The following is a 22,714-nucleotide window of genomic DNA, read 5'->3' as shown; positions in this document are numbered from 1 at the left end:
GGACCTCACCGCGGGGCACAACACCTGGCTGTGGGGCTGGAGAATGCGGAAATGACTTCTTTTTTTTTTTTTTTTTTTTTTTTTTTTAACTTTGCCTATTCTACTCCCCTTCGGCCTGGCCCAGCCCTGCGGGCAGACGGGGCCCGGCCCATCGGGGCCGCCCCAGGGCCGGGTTTCCACACCCGAAATGCCGCAGCCCGGGCAGGACTTAGCTCGGGCAGGGCTTGCCCTCAGGAAGGATTTATCCCTCGCTGTAGGGCTGTAGGTAAGGGATTAGGATTAGGATGAGAATTATGGGGTTGACTGAGCCCGAACGGGGTTTGGGCTTGGAGCCCCCGGGTAGGCCCTGCGCTGTTGCTAGGCAACCGGCTCCGCCATTACGTCCGCTGCCCCGACAGGGTAGGAGGAAGAAAGGGGGCGTGGACGTTCCCTCTGCTTCCGCCTTCTGCCGCCAACGCGTGCTCCCATTGGCTAGGTACGCTGCCGTTGGCTGGGCACGTGCTGCCATTGGCTGTAAGGGCGGGAGGCGGGGCCAAGAGGGGGAGGCTGAGGGAGGGACAGAGGGAGGGAGAAGTAGAGTACGGAGCCGGGTAGGGGCGCGTAGAAAGGGTACCAAAAAAGCGTTAGAGACTGCTGGAGACTGTAGAGGATACTGGGTGCCAGCCCTTGAGGTGCTGTCACTCCCTGGCGTCACCCAGTGCCACTCCCTGGGGATCTGTGTCACCCCAGGTCTCACGCACTGCCACCCCCTGAGGGGCTGTGTCATTCCTGGTGTCACCCAGTGCCACCTCCACACCTCAAGTGCTGTGTTCAACCCAAGTGAATGTCATAGAATCTCGGAATAGTGGACTTACTGCAGGGATTACAGGAGACACATGGGTGCAACGACAAAGACGTTGGGACCCCTTTGTCCCTCCCGTTGCTCCTCCTGTTACTCCTTCCTCCCTAATTCCTTTCCCTGTTTATTTTCCCATCCCTTCTTTGTTCCTTTCCAATTTCTTTACTATTCTTTGCTTGCTCCTTGCCCATCCCTTTCTCTGTCCTTTTGCCCATCCTTTTCCCATTTCCTTTCCCACCCTATGCCCATTTCTTCCTTGTTCCTTGCACATTTCTTTTCTGTTCCTTGCTTGTTCCTTGCCCGTTCCTTTTCTCTTTTTCGGTGGATCACAGAAACCTGCTTTTGGCACAGGAAAATGCAAAAGGAGGGAGTAAGAGGGTAAGATTTTTCATAAAGGGCTCACTTTATCCAAAACGTAATTTTTTTTCCACAAAAGACTCGCTTTACCCATTGTTAAAATGTAAGAGTTTCACACAGAAGTGCCAAAGAGTTCCTAGTGCTAATGAGTCCTCAATACTAATGAGTTCCAAGGGCTAACAGTTTGTCAGTGCTATTCAGTCCCAATTGCTACCTAGTTCCTCTTTTTAATGAATCCTTAGTGCTAATGAGCTGCTAGGGCAAACAAGCTTTTCTCCTGCCCCAGGGCTCTCCTAAAAGACTGACAGATGCTGCTTTTCTCTGCCACCTTCAGTGAAACTGTGTGGAAGTTCACCTTGCAGATCATCTCCAGATCCATCATCACGAAGCTGCGGCAGGAGGACCTTGCCCTGACCAACACCAGACTACTGCTTTGTCTGCAGGAACTGGGAGCAGAAGCATGCAGCCCTCTGCAACCTCTATGGCAGCATTTCCAGGCCTTAATCTTCTGCCAGGTACAGCTCATTTGCAAGCAGTGAGCTGCCAGTGATCCATCTGACATGATCAACCCCAGTGTGATGTCAGCACTGCTTCAAAGATCACCAAAAACTAGGGAACAGGTGCAAGGGATGGATGGGAAACACACAGTCAGAATTAAAAGCTGAAAGTGGTAACAACAACATATAATAGTTTGAACCATATTTGCTTGGCTTTCGTGACGGGCATTACGTGGAAACCATGCTCTGTTGCCTCAGCCTTTGTGTTTTGCATCTAACAAAGGCATTTTGTGACCCAACTTCGTGGGGTTTTTTTTTCTGTGTGTGTTTGTTTGTTTGTTTGTTTGTTTTCCTTATTTTGAGGCTCTGCCTATTCCAAAGCACTACAGCCTCAATGGGAAGGAGCAGGGGTGTTGGGAATATGAAGGACTGGCAGCGAGGGAGCAAGGATTTGGGTAAAGCGATGGACAGGCATTAAGTTAGAGGAACAGTAGTAGGGATTTGGAGAAGTTAAAGGAGCGTGGATTGAGAGCAGCAGTTGCAGAGCTGCTGGAGAAGTTCAGCTGCCTTCTTTCACCCATGCAGACCTGCTGGAGTGTAGACTGACTCTCAGTGAAGATGATTCTAATGGGCACCGAGTGGTGCTTCATTCCTTCTCCACACTTCTGTCTCCCTTTTTTTCCAAACCATCTGTTGGGAAAAGTTCTGCTGAGAATGAACTTTTACGCATGTAGAGAAAGGAATACCAAAAAAGTATCTCAGGGAAACCATACCTAGTGACGCAAAGAGAAGCGTGGAAGATTCAAAGTCAAGGCCTGAGAAAATTACTTGGTGAGCAATACAAAAAATGAAGAGAGCAGACAGTGTTTGCCAAGCCCAGAAATGTAAATTTGTCAGTAATCAAGCTTCAAGATGCTTAAGACTTGGATGATATCTTTGCGGTGAGAGGGAAGAGTGTGTGAAGTGGTGCACATTAGATAAGCTAGACATCACTTGGAAACCTGTGTGCCTGGACCTCTTAGTGCCATGCCCAGGCTGCTGCCAGGGTAGAGGTCCTCTCCATGGGAAGAAAGGAGCAAGACGTGGAAGGAAGGAGAGCCACATTATAAGCTTGAGTTGATGGCTGCATAGCCATGAGGAAGGATCTTGGAGCAGTAACTTGGTCTACAGGAGTGAAACCAGAAGTGTAACTGGATGTGAGTTCTCCTCTTTTGCTGTTGGCTTGTCTTGTGTGAAGCCCACCTCAGCTTGGGCAGAGCCATGGAAGCCCTCAGTCTTGTTCTCCCAAGGGATTCTGTAGCTTGGAAAGGTGTTTGATGCTGGAACCATGAAAGTAGGTTTATGCTCCCTCCCCAGCCCACGAGAACAGCTGGGCTGGGTACACTTCCCAGTTCTGAGGCACACAGGTGGGAGAGGGCAGGCCACTGCCTCTGCCCCTTTCTGTCTCTGCCTAATGGCATTTCTTCTTCTTCCTGTCAAGATCCTGCTCTAGAAGTAGACTGTAGTTGTAAGGAATTACAGATTTTATTTTAAGCAGTCAGTCTTGGGGGTCACAGTGTAGAGCCTTGAAAGACATGGGTCAGATAGCAGTGTTGCAGAAACACAGATTTATCCAGACAGGCCATATCCTTGCCTCCAGCCATGACACTTGGGAAGCCCTCGCTGGAAGCCAGCCAGAGCTGACTTATGTGCGCTTGCTAATTCAGAGGGAAACATGTTTTTCTGTTTGAAGTGGGTTTCAGTTATTCTCTCAGGCTTTTGCTTTGATGCTCATCTGATGCTTTCAAAAATCAATTTCCTTATTTATTAACAAGGCTGTCTTACTGCAAGCAAAGACCTCATGCAGCTAAGTATATATCTCGTTCTACAAATTTTTAGTAGAAAAAAAAAAAAGAATACTAAAACTTTGCAAGGATTTTAGCAGTGCGTAAATCTTCCACGATAAACTAGCTTTAGCTACAGAGATTACAGAGGCCAAAACTTATTTCTGCTGGTTCATTTATAATTTACACCAATGTCCTATGTTGTTCACAATAATAAATTTCATTCATGATGCAATTCTAGTTACAGTTCCAGTTGCTGATAAAAACAGAAGTCTCCGCAGTGATCAACGTGGTGGAGAGGTGATACAAGAGGTGTAATGAGAAAGGGACTGAACACAATAGAAAGGTGTTATAAGGGAAGGAAAAGAGGACTGCTCGCCTGTCTCCAGAGATCTAGGCTCACGGGGGGAAAACTCTGCAGAGGAGGGATCTCTGGAAAGAAAACCTTCCCCGGTGGCAGTCAGCCCTTCAGCGAGGTCTAAGGGAGGTGCAGCCAGGCTCCAGCCCTTCTGGTCACACAGGTGGATTGCCTTCTCCTGTGCTCTCAGGGCTGCCCGAGTCTTTTCCCCAGGTCTCAGTCAGTGGTTCAGGCCAGGACTCAACAGTTAGAATACATCCTCTTACACGACAGCATAAAGCGAGATACAGGAGGCTGGCTGCGCAATCAGGCTGCAGTCAGAGTCCAAGAATTAGAGGGCCGAGCAATCATCAGCTGTATGAAATTTAGCAAGAGCAAGTGATGGATTCTGCACCTAGGACAGGAGAAGCATGGATGTATGTACAGACTGGGGCAGGAGCGGATGGAGAAGAGCTCTGTGGAAACGGTTCAGGGGGTTCTGGTTGGTGACAAAGTTGAATGTGAGTCAACAGTGTGCCCTGGTCATCAGAAAGGCCAACTGTATCCTGCTGGCTATCAGGCATAGCATTGCCTATGGCAGTACGTATGAGGTCATCTGGTTTGTTCAGCAGAAAGAACAGGATATCAAGAGCTAACGTCACTGTGGCCTACAGCTTCCTCACAGTAGGAAACAGGGAGAAAAGCAGAGATCACTTTCACCTGGTGACCAGCAGTAGGACCTGGGGGAACTGCATGAAGCTGCGTCAGGGGGATTTCCGATTGGATACTGGAAAAAGGTTCTTCACAGAGAGGGTGGTCACTCTTCTGGGAGTTGACATGATCTGGCAGCTATCTCCATGATTTTCCTTCTGCAGGTGACCCATCGTCAGGGCTTCCCTCAGGCTGCTGGAATCAGCGCGTGCAGCAGTAACGATCACAACCTGTGAAGCTCACACAGCCTAAAGTGTAGAAGCCTTGCAGAGAAATCTTGTCTAATGAGAGGGCAATCAGCAAACGTGGGAAATTTAACAAGAGCAACTGCCTGATTCTGCACATGGGACTGGACAACCCTGGTGTTATGCTGTAGGAAGAGACTTAGCACTAGTAACTAAAGTAAATGAGGTTGTATAGAAACGTAGCTTTCTCCTCGTTGCAAAAGCTCGCTGTTAACAGCGAAGAAGAGGATTCAACTGGATAAGTTTCAGGAGACATCAAGAATGACGGGATAACATCTGTATAGCAACACGTGGAGAAGTACTGCCTGTTCTGGAAAGATGCTGCCCAGGAAGCACCACCTGGAACTGGATGAACGGGTGAATGAAGAGGGAGAGACACAGGCCCAGAAAATTAGATTGGTTAAAAGGGACAATTTGAGATGGAACTATGCAAGGATGGGGTTGTGGCAACTCATGAAAACTATGGGATTGAAAGTAACGGAATTCTTCTTAAGAGATGTTCGCCTTGGGCTGTAAATCGCAAGAACTGCAAACAAATGAGGATAAGGGACAGTCAGAGTGACCTACTGAAAGCAGAAGTCAAAGCTTGAACCAGAGAATGTTGGAGGGGGCAGCAGCATGATTCCTTCAGCACAAGGTGACAGGAGTGCAAGTGCTGCCACGGTTTCTGGAGACCCAGGTGGGACCCTATAGGTGATGGCCATCAGACCCTCCCGCCTCAAAGCATCTGGCTGCCAGCAGTGGGTGAGTTCACTGGGACTTTGGGGATGGGAGGTGCTAACCAGCGAGTCTTCAGTTTCCACTCCTAGATTCAATCTTGGGAGCAGGCTAAAAATGGGAAATATATCTGGTGTAGGAAAGGGGATGCCCTTAGCCAAGGTCCTGGAAAATTGGAGGAAAATAGATGAAACTGCAGATCTACCAACAAAAAGGAAAGCACATGACACCTGACTTGCCAGCTTTGTGGGAAGGTCAACCTTCCTGTGTTTATATTTCAGCCATCATCCTCCATACTGGAGAGGCGAGCTTAATTGCAGCACGTTTCACATGTGTGGATAACCTGTGCGATAGCATCCTTGATCCAGACCCTACTTCCATACTGCATCTCTTCCTCAATGGCCTGAGGTGTCATGGGTGGGGAATTTCAGGGAATCCCGTGAGCAGGGAATAATTCCCTCTTGGGGTTGCTGAAGCACTATAAAAGTTTGCCAAGCAAAGTTGTGGATGCTCCATCCCTGGAGGTGTTCAAGGCCAGGCTGGGTGTGGCTCTGGGCAGCAGGACCCCGTGAGTGACATCCCTGCCCACGGCAGTGGGGTTGAGGTTCTAAGTTCTTTACTGTCCCTTCCAACCCAACCCATTCCATTATTCTGCGTTTCTATGACATAAGCACCGGCCCCACGCAGCCCTGGTGCAGCGCATCACAAGAGCAGCAGCCCGCGGGGAGCCGCCACCCGGCATCACGGAGCCGTGTGGTCACGATGCCCCGTCCTATGGCTGTGCTGTGCTGTGCCGTGAGCTCACAAGGCCTGGCTGTGACGCTGTCCTGTGCCGCAGGCTTGGCTCTGTGCGACGCTCACTGTGGCTGTAGCAGCAGTGGTGGAAGCATGGTGCAAGTGTGGGGGGCCGTGGCCCCTGCCCGCCTTGTCCTTCTCCTCGTCCTACTGCTGGCCATGTGTTTCCGGGAGACCTGCACTGCTCCACGGCGAGCACCGGGAGCAGGTGGGTAGGCAGAGATGGGACACAAACTGAGCAGCACTGGGGGCGTGAAGTCAGGCTGTGTCCCCACGGCCCTGTGCCTCACTTCCCTGGGGCCGGCCTTCCATGGGGGTGGTGTTGGGCAGAGGGTGATGGGCAGCACCGCAGGAGGTGGGCAAGAGCCCGTGGCAGCGCTGCTCCCCAGGGCTGGCTCCAGCCATGCCGGCCCATGGCTCTGCTGCTTGCTGGCTGGAGCACAGCCTTCGTCGCGGGAGATGTCCTGGGGAGAGCTCAGAAGATGCATGCTGGGAGATGTGTGAATGTTTTCTGCGCCAGGCTTGTGGTACTCCTTGTAGATGAATCCCAGTTTCCAACACAGAGCCCCGGCCCACAGCCCAGAGGAGGAGACAGATGTGCTTTCCTCCAGTGCTTCAGCGTGACTTTCCTTTGCGTACATCAGAGACCTCCCAGTAAGAAAGCCCCGAGGGGCTGCATCTTCTTCCATGCGATCCGTGAGGGATGTGGCACAGGGCCTGGAGAGAATATTGTGTATGCTGCCAGGTGCCAGCCTAGAGCCATCCTGGCCACTCTGCAACTTTGGAAATCATGCCCTGAGTCCTCCTCCCATCCCGTTCCACGACCCACATCCAGTTACTACGGGGGAAGGAGATCACACCATGCAAGGGCAACTTCTCTCATCTGTTCTTGATTCTAGATGATGAGCTTGGTGCTCCCTTCCTGGAGAGTCCAGACTTCATGCCTGTGCCTGAGGGACAGCCTGGAGGTAAGTCGTGAGTATCTGTTTCCTTGAAGGCAGAAACATTTGTGCCCTCGTAGTTTACACGGGTGCAGTTTTACTGAAGATCCTCTCGAGGTCTCCCAAGCCTGTTTGTGCCTTGAAGGGCTTGCACAGATGAGCCATGAGTATTTCTTTACTGGGAGAGCTGCCACATTTCAGTGGGAAGGTTACCGCTGCCCCTCTTCAGCTGGGAGAGCCCAGACCTTCGTATTTGGGCCGTGTCGTTCCCTGACCCACTGCCAGACCTTACAGGCCTCTCAGGGAAAAGGAGGCCCCCGCATGCAGTGGAAGCTCTCCTCACCTGTGTCTGATCACACTTGTGCCTGCAGGCCCTGCTGGTGAATCAGCAGATCGGAATCCTGTCCATGAGCCTGAGGGGGATGCTGGAGGTAAGTCACACGGCTTCATTTCCTTGATATTTGTTCATATTTGGCTGGGATAGTTCAGCAAGGGTTCTGCTTTTCCGTGGCCCGTGGGTTCTTCTCCACAGGAAGCATGGATGGTGGTTGTTTCCTGGGTGCTACTGTGTCCTCAGCGTTGTGTTGGCTTTGTCTCTGTATCTCAGAGGTCTCCCAGCAAGACAATTTAAAGTTTTCTGTGAGGTCTCTGAGAATTGTTTCCCATGGCCTGGAGAAAGTATTTGGAAAGCTGTGGAATACCAGCCAGAAGGTCACCTGGCCTCTCTGCAGCTTTGGAACTTCTGCCTCGTGTCATTAATTGAGCCCCTTCCATCACTGCAGGTCAGTAAGGAGGAGAGAGATGGGCACATGCAATGGGAACGTTTCTCCTCTGTCCTTGATTACAGCCATGTCTCCAGGCAGTTGCTTACAAAGCCCAGGTTTAAGCCAGTCACAGAGACTCGGGCCAATCCCTCAGCTAAGTCCCTGAAAGGCTTTAGTTTTCATTCAGGTTTTAATTTTCTTTCCAAGTGACGTGTGACTTCCTGCTTCCTATGCGGAAGATAAGGGACGGTATGGGTCAGGCTGAGTGCAGTGCTTTGCCTTGCAAAGCTGTCTTTGCTGGCCACTCCAGCCCTGAGCTGCTCCCAGTGCCTTCTGCAGAGCCAGCAGGCACCATGCAGTTGAGTTTAGGGGTGAGCATTCCTCTGGGCAGCTCCACACGTTTTGTGTGTTGTAGTTTTGTACAGTCGTGGTGCCCCTGTAGGCACCCAGGAACTGTTGCCAAGGTGCTCCTGTGTGGAAGGGAGAGAGCAGTGTCATGAAGGAATCCCCTTCTTTAATTGCATCCTGTGTCATTCTGACTGGAAGGATGTTTAATGGGAGTTGCTCTGTCCTGCGTTTGTTTGCAGATGTGACTGGAGGAGGCAATCCAGCTTCCCTTCTGAGTTCCGGGACTGAAACGCCGGTGGATCGCGTGGGTATGTCATGGCTTTGTAATTCCTTAGAGAGCTTTCATTGCCCACTTCAGTGCCATTTCATCGCACTGTTTCCCCCCGTATGCTCCGCTATTCAGTGATGCTGTTGTGTATGACTGAAACTTTTCATGGGTTGCAGAAGTGCCCCCAGGGAGGGCTTTGCACGCTCGTTGGTTCCTTCCTGTGCTGGAGCCCAGAAAGGATGAATCCAGAAGAGGAAAATACTCACGGGGGTCCTCCCGTCTCCTAAAGGAACTGCTGAAGGGAATGGAGATGGCAGCTCATGGTGGGTATACTTCAGTCTGTTCACCGTGAGACTTGGGAGGCTGAGGTCTGACGTACATGTGTGGACAAGCTGTAGCCTGCACAGCAGGAGGGGATCGCTCAGAGCCGTGCTGCAGTGGTTGGTGTTCCACGTAATGCCTTGCAGGCACTGGTGAGCACCAGGGATGGTCTGCTGCCTCTTCTGCATCCAGCCAAGACCCAGGGGCAGCTGCTCCCCCAGCATGACCATTTCTTGTCAGAGCTGCTTTGTGCAGACGTTGGCACCCAGATGGCAGCAAATGTCAAGTGCCGTGCTTCTGTTCTTACAAAGCCCTCCTTGCAGCTGGGCAAGTTGAAGGCAGGAGGAGCATCCTGAGCAGGGATGGCTGCCTTTGCTAATGCTGGAAACGAGGTGGAGATGCTGATTCCGGAGGTGTTTCTGTTGGAGCTTGAATTTCAGCCTGCAGATGCCTGGCTGTGATGGTGGAACGTGATGGTTGGTGATGCTCACAGCACAGTGTGTGAGGGCCTTGCTTAGGAGTGGACTCCTCAGGAGGCGTGAGAGGGTTGGCACCCTCCAATTCCTGGGAGGGCCCAAATGCGCTTGGGCAACAGAGGAGGTCGCAGGTGGATTTGGGGGGCTGGGACCAGCAGGCTTTGCCTGAGCTCGTGCTTGGAGCAGCTCAGTTCCTGATGAGAACACATCGCATCCAATCCGAATGCCCTACTTTCTTCCTAAAGGGACTGACCGACGGACTGCGCAGAAGGAGGCACTGCAGGAATGCAGCCATCCCAGACTGCCAGCCTCAGACAAAGGAACACAGGCAGCGCCAACAACTGGCATGCCAAGTAATTTCTGTCCCAGAAATTTTTCATCAGGTCAGCAGCCAAACCTGAGCATGTGAGCGCAGAGCACGTGCTGTAAAAGAAGCCTCTCTAAAAATGGCTGACCTCAGTGGGGTGTGGAGAGTGGTTCTGGCAGTGTGCCAGAGAAGACCTGTGTGATGCTGCTCACCTCCCACTGCTCCCAGTTCCCAGAGAGTTGTGAGCTTTTGTCCTTTTTGGAAGGAAGCCACCCGAGGGCGATGAGGTGGAGGTAACGTGGGACACTGTCTTGTTTCTTCCAGGGATGAACGCAGGGAAAAACACAAAGGCTGCTGTTTGCAGATCTGTGCAAAAGCGCCACATCGCAGTGCTGGTACTGCTCTCAGCTGTGCCGCTGTCCACGCTGGTGCTGGTCTGCGTTGCTGTGTCATGCACGTGGAAAAAATGCCTGTGAGTTGGCTTTTCCCCCAAACACTTCACTGCTGCATTTGGCAATGAAGCATTTGTGGTGCCAGGATCCCAGGCAGCCAAATCAGCTGCTGGCAGTACACTGCCAGGACTTATGCTGCAAGGTCTTCTAAGTTTCCCCTTATTTCCTGTCAGTGAGTTGTGCTTTCTGAAACTCATTCTCACAGAGTGTGCAAGAGAGAAGAGAGAGCAGGAGAACGCGCTCATCCCGACACCAACTGGGAGAGAGTTCCAACTGGAGATGAAGGGAGAGTGGAGCTGGGAGAGGCAACAAAAGAGATTCTTGCCCAAGCAAACAAGAATCTCAGCAACAGTTCCAGTCCGTTCCATTCTGCCATCCAAGAGGCCAAAGATCTTCAAACTGATCTGGAAGACCTGGAGCGTGAACGCAAAGCCATGAAAGAGGTCCATGGGAACAGCTGTGAGTGCTGCTTTCTGTCAGAGGACGGCCCTGAAAGTGAGAGCGGAGGATCAGCAGTAGAGCGTTTGTCCTTCACCCTGCCTTCTCCAGGACAAGTATCACCAATGCTTAGAAGATTCTTAGCTCGCCGTAGCTACGATCCTTTTGAGGGTCCTAATGAGGACCCAGAAAGTGAGCTTCCTCTGACCGCTGGACAATACGTTTATGTCTTTGGAGATGTGGATGAGAATGGCTGGTTTCTGGGAGAGCTGACAGATGGCACAAGAGGACTGGTCCCTTCCAATTTGGTTGCAGAGGTTTCAGATGATGACCTGGATACGACGCTGCCTCCAAAGCTTCGTGATCTCCTGCTGGATACTGATGGTTAAGTGGATGCAGAGATTCCATAATGCAGCAACATCCTGTCAAAATTCTTGCATTACTCCATCTGCAAGGCTACCGCCCTGCTCCACTTGATGTTCAAGTGAAGTGTGAGCAGCATGTGGATGAGCTCCTTCTGGAACAGCCTGAGATGACTGACAGTGCAACTGCATGGTCTTACTGCATATTAAAAAATATTAAAACAAACAAACAACACTGTTCTTTTTCTTGGATACATTGAGTGGTATTGGCAGTGTTTGCATTCTGCCATCCAAGGGGGCTGGTATGGAAAAGTACCTGGCGGATCTCAATCATCTCAGACCCCATAATTAGAGATTCTAGGTGAGTGTTAATATTTACAAATGTCTGAAGGGAGGTGGGAGGAAAACGGATGAAGCCAGGCTCTTCTCGGCGGCGTGTAGTGGAGGACAATGAGCAGTGGCCTAGAACTTGAACACAGGCAGTTCCATGCAAACATGTGGAAGACCTTCTTTATGGGAAGGGTGGGGGAGCACTGGGACCGGCTGCCAGGAGAGGTGGTGGAGGTTGTGACCAGCATCTCCTCTGTGTTTGGGATGCCTCTCAGGTCCTGCCGAATCCTCGAAGCCAGCCTCCAATGGCAAAGTGACCCCACTGGAGTCAGCCTCGATTATGCCCTGGTGAGGAATGGCGCTGGGTGTTGAGATATTTACTTTTCACATAGTTCATTAAATCATTAAATCATGTTATTTACCTTCAGGTTGGTCCTTCGACCTGCCTCATGTTATCAAGAACTCTTAAACTGCTGCTAAACAGAACTGCATCTCTTGAAGAGTGGAATGGTAAAATTTGGGGTGATCCAGATAATTTTAGCTCAAAGATAGTTCTTTTCATCTGCCCGAACTCCCCCAACTCACAGTCAGACCATTTACTAAATCAAAGGGAACCACAGGACCAAGCTGAAGGTTAATAACATGATTTAATGAAATATGTGAAAACTAAACAGGGACCTGATGATAGATTTGCAGGTGACAAGGCTCACACTCACTTACTGACAGGACATCCCTTATCAATCCATGAGAGCACAAATGCTCTCATGCATGAACATACACACAAACACGCAAAACAAATGTGGACAAGTAAAATATCTCAACACCCAATCATGGTCTTGTAATTTTGCTATTGGTATTCCACATCGTAACATCATGGACAAAAGAGAAGAAGAACTACGTATCCCAGAGGACCTCACAGTCAGAGAAGGAAGATACATCACAGAAGATACATCATCTGGTTGCGCACGGTCTTTCGCTTTCACTTGCTGCCAGGGAGAGGAGCGAGTGTGCTTCCAAGCCGTGCGCCTTCATCAAGTAGGGCCTTCGCTTTTGGAAACTCTCTCGCTCTCTGTCTCTCTCTCTCTCTTTCTCTCTGTCTCTCTCTCTTCCTCTGTCTCTCTCTTATTTCATTTGATTCATCATCATTACTTTCAATTAGATTGTATTATATTGTGTCATCTTGCATTCCAATATCACAGTTAGTAAAATAAGTTCTCCTTCTTAGATCGTTGCCGCTGCTCCGATTTTTTTTCGGGAAGCCAGGGGGGCCCACGGGCCTACTGCCCCCCTGCCACGGGCACAGATTTATCTAGATAACCCCGTGACAGATTTTTGGTGGAGAATGCGGGCAATCGGGGGCTTTTAACGTTAGTAGGAAAAAGGATTTCTTTAAGCCAGAGACTGCGAGACTACAAGGCATCGCTAGCGTGACCTTCATAGATTAGACTATAGTCTATGCAGTCCGCGAAACTCCAGACACTGCACCAAGCGGTTTCCTTTTGTTTTTTGTTGTTCTTCTTTCCCTCCCTTCAGCAGTTACCAGCTATGAGTTTGCTCTTTATTGTAGGAGTGCTGTATAAGGGATTAAAAGCTACCATGTTCTTTGCCAGTTACTGGCCTATAATTAACATCATGATTTCTTGTTGTGGAATTGTGTTCATGCATAACCAAATAAGGGCACTGATGGAGGCACCTGCCTGGTACCTTCGTGCAATGTTGTATAATTTGAATTTTGACACTTTCGAACCGGTTTCCAGGTTTTCTTCTCAGTTTGTTGCACATTTTTCAAATGCCGAGCTAGTGCTCATTCTCGCGTGTAGGTTATCAGTCTCCTTGAATGTATTCCTCCCCATTCGTGCTAGGTGGAAGAAGTCTCCTCCAAGACCAGAGAATGCTGACTGGCAGGGAATATGGAGAGGTTTAGGAAAAATCTTAGAAGCGTGGGGACCTGCAATGTCATGGGATTTCACTCTTGAACATCTGTGAGATCCCGAGAAACTAAGCCAGCATTTGAGTCAGGGATGGTGCAGCTTAGATAGATCTAAGGAGGTACGACTTATTTGGGGCTTGGCTTGTGCCTACCGCGCTCTATATAATACTATTCTGGAGAGAGAGAGTTTCCGAGCTGAGGTTCAAGCCAAAGGGGGAAATCTTCAAGTCAAATCTGATCAGTCACAGGAGACACCAGTAACAGTGCCAGTTGCCCCTGTGGCAGGCAAGAAATGGAAGCGGGTGTCCTCGCGTCTAGAATGAAAAAAAGCAGCAGCAGCAGCAGCAGCAGCAGCAGCAGCGGAGGAGGAGGAGGTAGAGGAAGATCCAGGCGAGGGGACTTCCTCAGAACCAAGAAAGGCCAAAGCAAAAACCAAGAGACATGGAGAGGCGAGTGATGAAGAGGAAATCTATAATCTATTACTGTTCGTCGACCTCTGAAGATGACTGAAATCCAAAGCTCAAGAAAGGAGTTTACACGGCATCCGAACGAAACTCTTGTCGCCTGCCTGGTTGCTTCGCTGTTGGGATGGTGGGGCCAGTAGCTTGCCTCTAGATGGTAACGAAGCCCGCCAACTAGGGAGACATTGCCGGAGACAAATCTATTGACAGGGGAATTAGTAGATGTTTGGATGGAGCTGCAACCCTCTGGGAACAAATGTTAATAGCTGTGAGGGAAAGGTATTCCTACAAAGACAGTCTGAAAGCTGTGATGAAAACGTGGGATGCAATTGAAAAAGGCATCCAGTATTTGAGGGAAATAGCCGTGGTGGAAATGTTGTATGACCCTAATTTTGTTCCTAATGATCCACACCAAAACCATGATCCGGAGGGAGTGAGGATGATGCCTGACATATGGCAGAAACTTACAAGAACAGCACCAGAAAGATACACCCCCACACTAGTAGCAACATTTGACAGACAGACAGAAGGAATAAGTGCAGCTGTACTGCCGAAACACCTGCGGCTTGTTCTCCACATGATCCATGCGTATGATGGGGAGGTCAGTACCAGAATGGCAAACGAGGGAGGAGACCTCACATGGGGCAGAGGACCTCACCGCGGGGCACAACACCTGGCTGTGGGGCAGGAGAACGCGGAAATGCCTTTTTTTTTTTTTTTTTTTTTTTTTTAACTTTGCCTATTCTACTCCCCTTCGGCCTGGCCCAGCCCTGCGGGCAGACGGGGCCCGGCCCATCGGGGCCGCCCCAGGGCCGGGTTTCCACACCCGAAATGCCGCAGCCCGGGCAGGACTTAGCTCGGGCAGGGCTTGCCCTCAGGAAGGATTTATCCCTCGCTGTAGGGCTGTAGGTAAGGGATTAGGATTAGGATGAGAATTATGGGGTTGACTGAGCCCGAACGGGGTTTGGGCTTGGAGCCCCCGGGTAGGCCCTGCGCTGTTGCTAGGCAACCGGCTCCGCCATTACGTCCGCTGCCCCGACAGGGTAGGAGGAAGAAAGGGGGCGTGGACGTTCCCTCTGCTTCCGCCTTCTGCCGCCAACGCGTGCTCCCATTGGCTAGGTACGCTGCCGTTGGCTGGGCACGTGCTGCCATTGGCAGTGTTTGCATTCTGTTCTTCTCATTTCCTTCCTGATCAGAGTTAAGGTGCCGTGCATCCCTTCCCCAGCTCTAGCTGTCCCCTTTCACTGTTAATAGGACAGAGAACTTCTGGCACGGAAGTATGTCCATCTGCAAGGCTTAGACTTCATGCTTCTTCCTTTCTCTCTGCTTGGTAAAAGTCAGTGTCGGGCTCATTTGGAGTCTGGAGTTCTGGTTTCTTGGACAGTCCTTATCTAAAGCCTGGAGTGCCTGTGTCAACTGTGGTGGTGCAACTCCCACTCCCCACATTCTCCCCCTTCTTTCAGGCCTCTCAGTGCTTGGTGCACTTCTTGGACAAAAGGTGGAGGACCAGTACGTGAAGGTACTCCTTCTGTTGCCTCGCCCCTGCTTGCCCCTGGGTAGCAAATGGCAATGAATAAGAGCACTAGGGGATGCCCTTATTGTATCCTTCTTCTGCTTCACACAATACAAGCCAACAGCAAAAGAGGAGAACTCACATCCAAAAATAAGTAAGGTAAAATATAGTATTTGTAGAAATGAAGCAAGACAGTCATTCTGGTACTGATCTCCCCATCATATGCATGGATAATGTGGAGAACAAGCCGCAGGTGTTTCAGCAGTACAGCTGCACTTATTCCTTGATGTCAACAACTACTGTAAATCTAACAGACCACGCAAAATCAAGTCATGCTACAAAGCAACTGAAGTGTGAAGACAGGAAAGCTACTCTAAGACTTTCTGCTTCTCAAACTTGCGCTTGGCCATCACGATATAGCATCAAACTATCTTCTGAGATTTGGGGGAGAGTCTTGTATGGCATGTGACTACAGAGATATGGTCAAGCCTGAAAGAAAATCACTTCATGTAAGCAGTTCAGCAAAACCTGTACACCACTGTTTGCACAGAGCTCTTCTAAGCGCCTCCTCCCCCTTCCCTCAGAGTCCTGTTGTTTCTACAGGACACTTTTTTTTTCCTGTTGAGAGCAGCATAGCATTTTTACTTTATAGTTCCAGTGCTCCTTATGTGGCTAATGGAGAACTCTGCAATGTAGAATGAAGTAACGAGAGCTTCATTCAACTGGCTGATTTAATAGTTCATGCCCGCACATCAGACCCTGCTCTCCCCAGAAAAAACTGTGTGTTTGTTTGTCACTTACCCATACTGTCCCGCGTGGTAGCCAGGATCTCAGAAATAACAAAGACAAAAAGAACGCACTGAAGTTTTTCCCTTGCAAAAGATTTTTATGTTACAGGACTGACAGAAGCAAACGAGTCTCAAAATGATTACTGCAATGAAAATCTGAACCCAAGTCTGCTCCACAGCTTGCTACCTTACTCACTTTAAGGGCAAGTATGTTTTCAACATTTTTTGTAATATACTTAAGATTGAAAAGTCAATAGTGAGCACATAAAGAAGGAAAATAGTGTACAGAGAACAGCAATACCAGCCTTGAGAATGCTCAGCTGCTACAGACCACTGCGGAGACTTCTGTTTTTATCAGGAACTGGAACTGGAAGGTTTTCTTTCCAGAGATCCCTCCTCTGCAGAGTTTTCCCCCCGTGAGCCTAGATCTCTGGAGACAGGCGAGCAGTCCTCTTTTCCTTCCCTTATAACACCTTTCTATTGTGTTCAGTCCCTTTCTCATTACACCTCTTGTATCACCTCTCCACCACGTTGATCACTGCGGAGACTTCTGTTTTTATCAGCAACTGGAACTGTAACTAGAATTGCATCATGAATGAAATTTATTATTGTGAACAACATAGGACATTGGTGTAAATTATAAATGAACCAGCAGAAATAAGTTTTGGCCTCTGTAATCTCTGTAGCTAAAGCTAGTTTATCGTGGAAGATTTACGCACTGCTAAAATCCTTGCAAAGTTTTAGTATTCTTTTTTTTTTTCTACTAAAAATTTGTAGAACGAGATATATACTTAGCTGCATGAGGTCTTTGCTTGCAGTAAGACAGCCTTGTTAATAAATAAGGAAATTGATTTTTGAAAGCATCAGATGAGCATCAAAGCAAAAGCCTGAGAGAATAACTGAAACCCACTTCAAACAGAAAAACATGTTTCCCTCTGAATTAGCAAGCGCACATAAGTCAGCTCTGGCTGGCTTCCAGCGAGGGCTTCCCAAGTGTCATGGCTGGAGGCAAGGATATGGCCTGTCTGGATAAATCTGTGTTTCTGCAACACTGCTATCTGACCCATGTCTTTCAAGGCTCTACACTGTGACCCCCAAGACTGACTGCTTAAAATAAAATCTGTAATTCCTTACAACTACAGTCTACTTCTAGAGCAGGATCTTGACAGGAAGAAGAAGAAATGCCATTAGGCAGAGACAGAAAGGGGCAGAGGCAGTGGCCTGCCCTCTCCCACCTGTGTGCCTCAGAACTGGGAAGTGTACCCAGCCCAGCTGTTCTCGTGGGCTGGGGAGGGAGCATAAACCTACTTTCATGGTTCCAGCATCAAACACCTTTCCAAGCTACAGAATCCCTTGGGAGAACAAGACTGAGGGCTTCCATGGCTCTGCCCAAGCTGAGGTGGGCTTCACACAAGACAAGCCAACAGCAAAAGAGGAGAACTCACATCCAGTTACACTTCTGGTTTCACTCCTGTAGACCAAGTTACTGCTCCAAGATCCTTCCTCATGGCTATGCAGCCATCAACTCAAGCTTATAATGTGGCTCTCCTTCCTTCCACGTCTTGCTCCTTTCTTCCCATGGAGAGGACCTCTACCCTGGCAGCAGCCTGGGCATGGCACTAAGAGGTCCAGGCACACAGGTTTCCAAGTGATGTCTAGCTTATCTAATGTGCACCACTTCACACACTCTTCCCTCTCACCGCAAAGATATCATCCAAGTCTTAAGCATCTTGAAGCTTGATTACTGACAAATTTACATTTCTGGGCTTGGCAAACACTGTCTGCTCTCTTCATTTTTTGTATTGCTCACCAAGTAATTTTCTCAGGCCTTGACTTTGAATCTTCCACGCTTCTCTTTGCGTCACTAGGTATGGTTTCCCTGAGATACTTTTTTGGTATTCCTTTCTCTACATGCGTAAAAGTTCATTCTCAGCAGAACTTTTCCCAACAGATGGTTTGGAAAAAAAGGGAGACAGAAGTGTGGAGAAGGAATGAAGCACCACTCGGTGCCCATTAGAATCATCTTCACTGAGAGTCAGTCTACACTCCAGCAGGTCTGCATGGGTGAAAGAAGGCAGCTGAACTTCTCCAGCAGCTCTGCAACTGCTGCTCTCAATCCACGCTCCTTTAACTTCTCCAAATCCCTACTACTGTTCCTCTAACTTAATGCCTGTCCATCGCTTTACCCAAATCCTTGCTCCCTCGCTGCCAGTCCTTCATATTCCCAACACCCCTGCTCCTTCCCATTGAGGCTGTAGTGCTTTGGAATAGGCAGAGCCTCAAAATAAGGAAAACAAACAAACAAACAAACAAACACACACAGAAAAAAAAACCCCACGAAGTTGGGTCACAAAATGCCTTTGTTAGATGCAAAACACAAAGGCTGAGGCAACAGAGCATGGTTTCCACGTAATGCCCGTCACGAAAGCCAAGCAAATATGGTTCAAACTATTATATGTTGTTGTTACCACTTTCAGCTTTTAATTCTGACTGTGTGTTTCCCATCCATCCCTTGCACCTGTTCCCTAGTTTTTGGTGATCTTTGAAGCAGTGCTGACATCACACTGGGGTTGATCATGTCAGATGGATCACTGGCAGCTCACTGCTTGCAAATGAGCTGTACCTGGCAGAAGATTAAGGCCTGGAAATGCTGCCATAGAGGTTGCAGAGGGCTGCATGCTTCTGCTCCCAGTTCCTGCAGACAAAGCAGTAGTCTGGTGTTGGTCAGGGCAAGGTCCTCCTGCCGCAGCTTCGTGATGATGGATCTGGAGATGATCTGCAAGGTGAACTTCCACACAGTTTCACTGAAGGTGGCAGAGAAAAGCAGCATCTGTCAGTCTTTTAGGAGAGCCCTGGGGCAGGAGAAAAGCTTGTTTGCCCTAGCAGCTCATTAGCACTAAGGATTCATTAAAAAGAGGAACTAGGTAGCAATTGGGACTGAATAGCACTGACAAACTGTTAGCCCTTGGAACTCATTAGTATTGAGGACTCATTAGCACTAGGAACTCTTTGGCACTTCTGTGTGAAACTCTTACATTTTAACAATGGGTAAAGCGAGTCTTTTGTGGAAAAAAAATTACGTTTTGGATAAAGTGAGCCCTTTATGAAAAATCTTACCCTCTTACTCCCTCCTTTTGCATTTTCCTGTGCCAAAAGCAGGTTTCTGTGATCCACCGAAAAAGAGAAAAGGAACGGGCAAGGAACAAGCAAGGAACAGAAAAGAAATGTGCAAGGAACAAGGAAGAAATGGGCATAGGGTGGGAAAGGAAATGGGAAAAGGATGGGCAAAAGGACAGAGAAAGGGATGGGCAAGGAGCAAGCAAAGAATAGTAAAGAAATTGGAAAGGAACAAAGAAGGGATGGGAAAATAAACAGGGAAAGGAATTAGGGAGGAAGGAGTAACAGGAGGAGCAACGGGAGGGACAAAGGGGTCCCAACGTCTTTGTCGTTGCACCCATGTGTCTCCTGTAATCCCTGCAGTAAGTCCACTATTCCGAGATTCTATGACATTCACTTGGGTTGAACACAGCACTTGAGGTGTGGAGGTGGCACTGGGTGACACCAGGAATGACACAGCCCCTCAGGGGGTGGCAGTGCGTGAGACCTGGGGTGACACAGATCCCCAGGGAGTGGCACTGGGTGACGCCAGGGAGTGACAGCACCTCAAGGGCTGGCACCCAGTATCCTCTACAGTCTCCAGCAGTCTCTAACGCTTTTTTGGTACCCTTTCTACGCGCCCCTACCCGGCTCCGTACTCTACTTCTCCCTCCCTCTGTCCCTCCCTCAGCCTCCCCCTCTTGGCCCCGCCTCCCGCCCTTACAGCCAATGGCAGCACGTGCCCAGCCAACGGCAGCGTACCTAGCCAATGGGAGCACGCGTTGGCGGCAGAAGGCGGAAGCAGAGGGAACGTCCACGCCCCCTTTCTTCCTCCTACCCTGTCGGGGCAGCGGACGTAATGGCGGAGCCGGTTGCCTAGCAACAGCGCAGGGCCTACCCGGGGGCTCCAAGCCCAAACCCCGTTCGGGCTCAGTCAACCCCATAATTCTCATCCTAATCCTAATCCCTTACCTACAGCCCTACAGCGAGGGATAAATCCTTCCTGAGGGCAAGCCCTGCCCGAGCTAAGTCCTGCCCGGGCTGCGGCATTTCGGGTGTGGAAACCCGGCCCTGGGGCGGCCCCGATGGGCCGGGCCCCGTCTGCCCGCAGGGCTGGGCCAGGCCGAAGGGGAGTAGAATAGGCAAAGTTAAAAAAAAAAAAAAAAAAAAAAAAAAAGAAGTCATTTCCGCGTTCTCCATGCCCCACAGCCAGGTGTTGTGCCCCGCGGTGAGGTCCTCTGCCCCATGTGAGGTCTCCTCCCTCGTTTGCCATTCTGGTACTGACCTCCCCATCATACGCATGGATCATGTGGAGAACAAGCCGCAGGTGTTTCGGCAGTACAGCTGCACTTATTCCTTCTGTCTGTCTGTCAAATGTTGCTACTAGTGTGGGGGTGTATCTTTCTGGTGCTGTTCTTGTAAGTTTCTGCCATATGTCAGGCATCATCCTCACTCCCTCCGGATCATGGTTTTGGTGTGGATCATTAGGAACAAAATTAGGGTCATACAACATTTCCACCACGGCTATTTCCCTCAAATACTGGATGCCTTTTTCAATTGCATCCCACGTTTTCATCACAGCTTTCAGACTGTCTTTGTAGGAATACCTTTCCCTCACAGCTATTAACATTTGTTCCCAGAGGGTTGCAGCTCCATCCAAACATCTACTAATTCCCCTGTCAATAGATTTGTCTCCGGCAATGTCTCCTAGTTGGCGGGCTTCGTTACCATCTAGAGGCAAGCTACTGGCCCCACCATCCCAACAGCGAAGCAACCAGGCAGGCGACAAGAGTTTCGTTCGGATGCCAGTGTAAACTCCTTTCTTGAGCTTTGGATTTCAGTCATCTTCAGAGGTCGACGAACAGTAATAGATTATAGATTTCCTCTTCATCACTCGCCTCTCCATGTCTCTTGGTTTTTGCTTTGGCCTTTCTTGGTTCTGAGGAAGTCCCCTCGCCTGGATCTTCCTCTACCTCCTCCTCCTCCTCCGCTGCTGCTGCTGCTGCTGCTGCTGCTTTTTTTCATTCTAGACGCGAGGACACCCGCTTCCATTTCTTGCCTGCCACAGGGGCAACTGGCACTGTTACTGGTGTCTCCTGTGACTGATCAGATTTGACTTGAAGATTTCCCCCTTTGGCTTGAACCTCAGCTCGGAAACTCTCTCTCTCCAGAATAGTATTATATAGAGCGCGGTAGGCACAAGCCAAGCCCCAAATAAGTCGTACCTCCTTAGATCTATCTAAGCTGCACCATCCCTGACTCAAATGCTGGCTTAGTTTCTCGGGATCTCACAGATGTTCAAGAGTGAAATCCCATGACATTGCAGGTCCCCACGCTTCTAAGATTTTTCCTAAACCTCTCCATATTCCCTGCCAGTCAGCATTCTCTGGTCTTGGAGGAGACTTCTTCCACCTAGCACGAATGGGGAGGAATACATTCAAGGAGACTGATAACCTACACGCGAGAATGAGCACTAGCTCGGCATTTGAAAAATGTGCAACAAACTGAGAAGAAAACCTGGAAACCGGTTCGAAAGTGTCAAAATTCAAATTATACAACATTGCACGAAGGTACCAGGCAGGTGCCTCCATCAGTGCCCTTATTTGGTTATGCATGAACACAATTCCACAACAAGAAATCATGATGTTAATTATAGGCCAGTAACTGGCAAAGAACATGGTAGCTTTTAATCCCTTATACAGCACTCCTACAATAAAGAGCAAACTCATAGCTGGTAACTGCTGAAGGGAGGGAAAGAAGAACAACAAAAAACAAAAGGAAACCGCTTGGTGCAGTGTCTGGAGTTTCGCGGACTGCATAGACTATAGTCTAATCTATGAAGGTCACGCTAGCGATGCCTTGTAGTCTCGCAGTCTCTGGCTTAAAGAAATCCTTTTTCCTACTAACGTTAAAAGCCCCCGATTGCCCGCATTCTCCACCAAAAATCTGTCACGGGGTTATCTAGATAAATCTGTGCCCGTGGCAGGGGGGCAGTAGGCCCGTGGGCCCCCCTGGCTTCCCGAAAAAAAATCGGAGCAGCGGCAACGATCTAAGAAGGAGAACTTATTTTACTAACTGTGATATTGGAATGCAAGATGACACAATATAATACAATCTAATTGAAAGTAATGATGATGAATCAAATGAAATAAGAGAGAGACAGAGGAAGAGAGAGAGACAGAGAGAAAGAGAGAGAGAGAGACAGAGAGCGAGAGAGTTTCCAAAAGCGAAGGCCCTACTTGATGAAGGCGCACTGGCTTGGAAGCACACTCGCTCCTCTCCCTGGCAGCAAGTGAAAGCGAAAGACCGTGCGCAACCAGATGATGTATCTTCTGTGATGTATCTTCCTTCTCTGACTGTGAGGTCCTCTGGGATACGTAGTTCTTCTTCTCTTTTGTCCATGATGTTACGATGTGGAATACCAATAGCAAAATTACAAGACCATGATTGGGTGTTGAGATATTTTACTTGTCCACATTTGTTTTGCGTGTTTGTGTGTATGTTCATGCATGAGAGCATTTGTGCTCTCATGGATTGATAAGGGATGTCCTGTCAGTAAGTGAGTGTGAGCCTTGTCACCTGCAAATCTATCATCAGGT

General features: G+C 49.3%; 1 protein-coding gene and 2 long non-coding RNA genes across 6 annotated transcripts in view; 2 read left to right on the top strand and 1 right to left on the bottom strand.

Annotated features, from left to right (window-relative positions):
• The first annotated feature begins 562 nt into the window (after positions 1 to 562).
• RIMBP3C (RIMS binding protein 3C) lies at positions 563 to 11,214 on the top strand. The gene is made up of 11 exons (XM_046903825.1): positions 563 to 1,216; positions 1,530 to 4,649; positions 4,728 to 5,552; positions 6,364 to 6,528; positions 7,220 to 7,288; positions 7,633 to 7,692; positions 8,613 to 8,681; positions 8,818 to 8,964; positions 9,684 to 9,821; positions 10,070 to 10,217; positions 10,403 to 11,214. The coding sequence occupies exons 4-11, from the start codon at positions 6,414 to 6,416 to the stop codon at positions 11,022 to 11,024; spliced, it is 1,368 nt and encodes a 455-aa protein (XP_046759781.1). The 5' UTR covers positions 563 to 1,216; positions 1,530 to 4,649; positions 4,728 to 5,552; positions 6,364 to 6,413; the 3' UTR covers positions 11,025 to 11,214.
• A 3,253-nt stretch (positions 11,215 to 14,467) lies between these two features.
• The window catches only part of LOC100857473, a 40,168-nt gene continuing 31,921 nt past the window's right edge, over positions 14,468 to 22,714 (top strand). The window contains exon 1 of the long non-coding RNA XR_003071749.3: positions 14,468 to 16,393. This is a non-coding gene — a long non-coding RNA (alpha-1,2-mannosyltransferase ALG9-like). The remainder of the gene's footprint in view (positions 16,394 to 22,714) is intronic.
• Positions 18,362 to 20,174, bottom strand: LOC107057438. Of its 4 annotated transcripts, none has more exons than XR_001471483.4 (2): positions 20,088 to 20,174; positions 18,362 to 18,823 (listed from the first exon to the last, which is right to left on the bottom strand). It is a non-coding gene; the product is annotated as an uncharacterized LOC107057438 (long non-coding RNA). The 4 variants fall into 4 exon arrangements; XR_006932094.1 differs by having other exon boundaries at positions 18,476 to 18,871; positions 19,840 to 20,174; XR_006932093.1 differs by having other exon boundaries at positions 18,476 to 18,871; positions 19,878 to 20,174.

Source organism: Gallus gallus, chromosome 24, assembly GCF_016699485.2.
Source record: "Gallus gallus isolate bGalGal1 chromosome 24, bGalGal1.mat.broiler.GRCg7b, whole genome shotgun sequence".
In the NCBI taxonomy this organism is placed as follows: Eukaryota; Metazoa; Chordata; class Aves; order Galliformes; family Phasianidae; genus Gallus; species Gallus gallus.
This window is presented reverse-complemented; position numbering and strand designations above follow the sequence as displayed.

Bases quoted from the DNA above. Each gene is read 5' to 3' on its own strand.
- RIMBP3C (XM_046903825.1), top strand. From the start codon at position 6,414: ATGGTGCAAGTGTGGGGGGCCGTGGCCCCTGCCCGCCTTGTCCTTCTC. The intron at 8,682-8,817 runs GTATGTCATGGC...CATGGGTTGCAG, and splicing joins AACGCCGGTGGATCGCGTGG to AAGTGCCCCCAGGGAGGGCT. The intron at 9,822-10,069 runs GTCAGCAGCCAA...TGTTTCTTCCAG, and splicing joins TCCCAGAAATTTTTCATCAG to GGATGAACGCAGGGAAAAAC.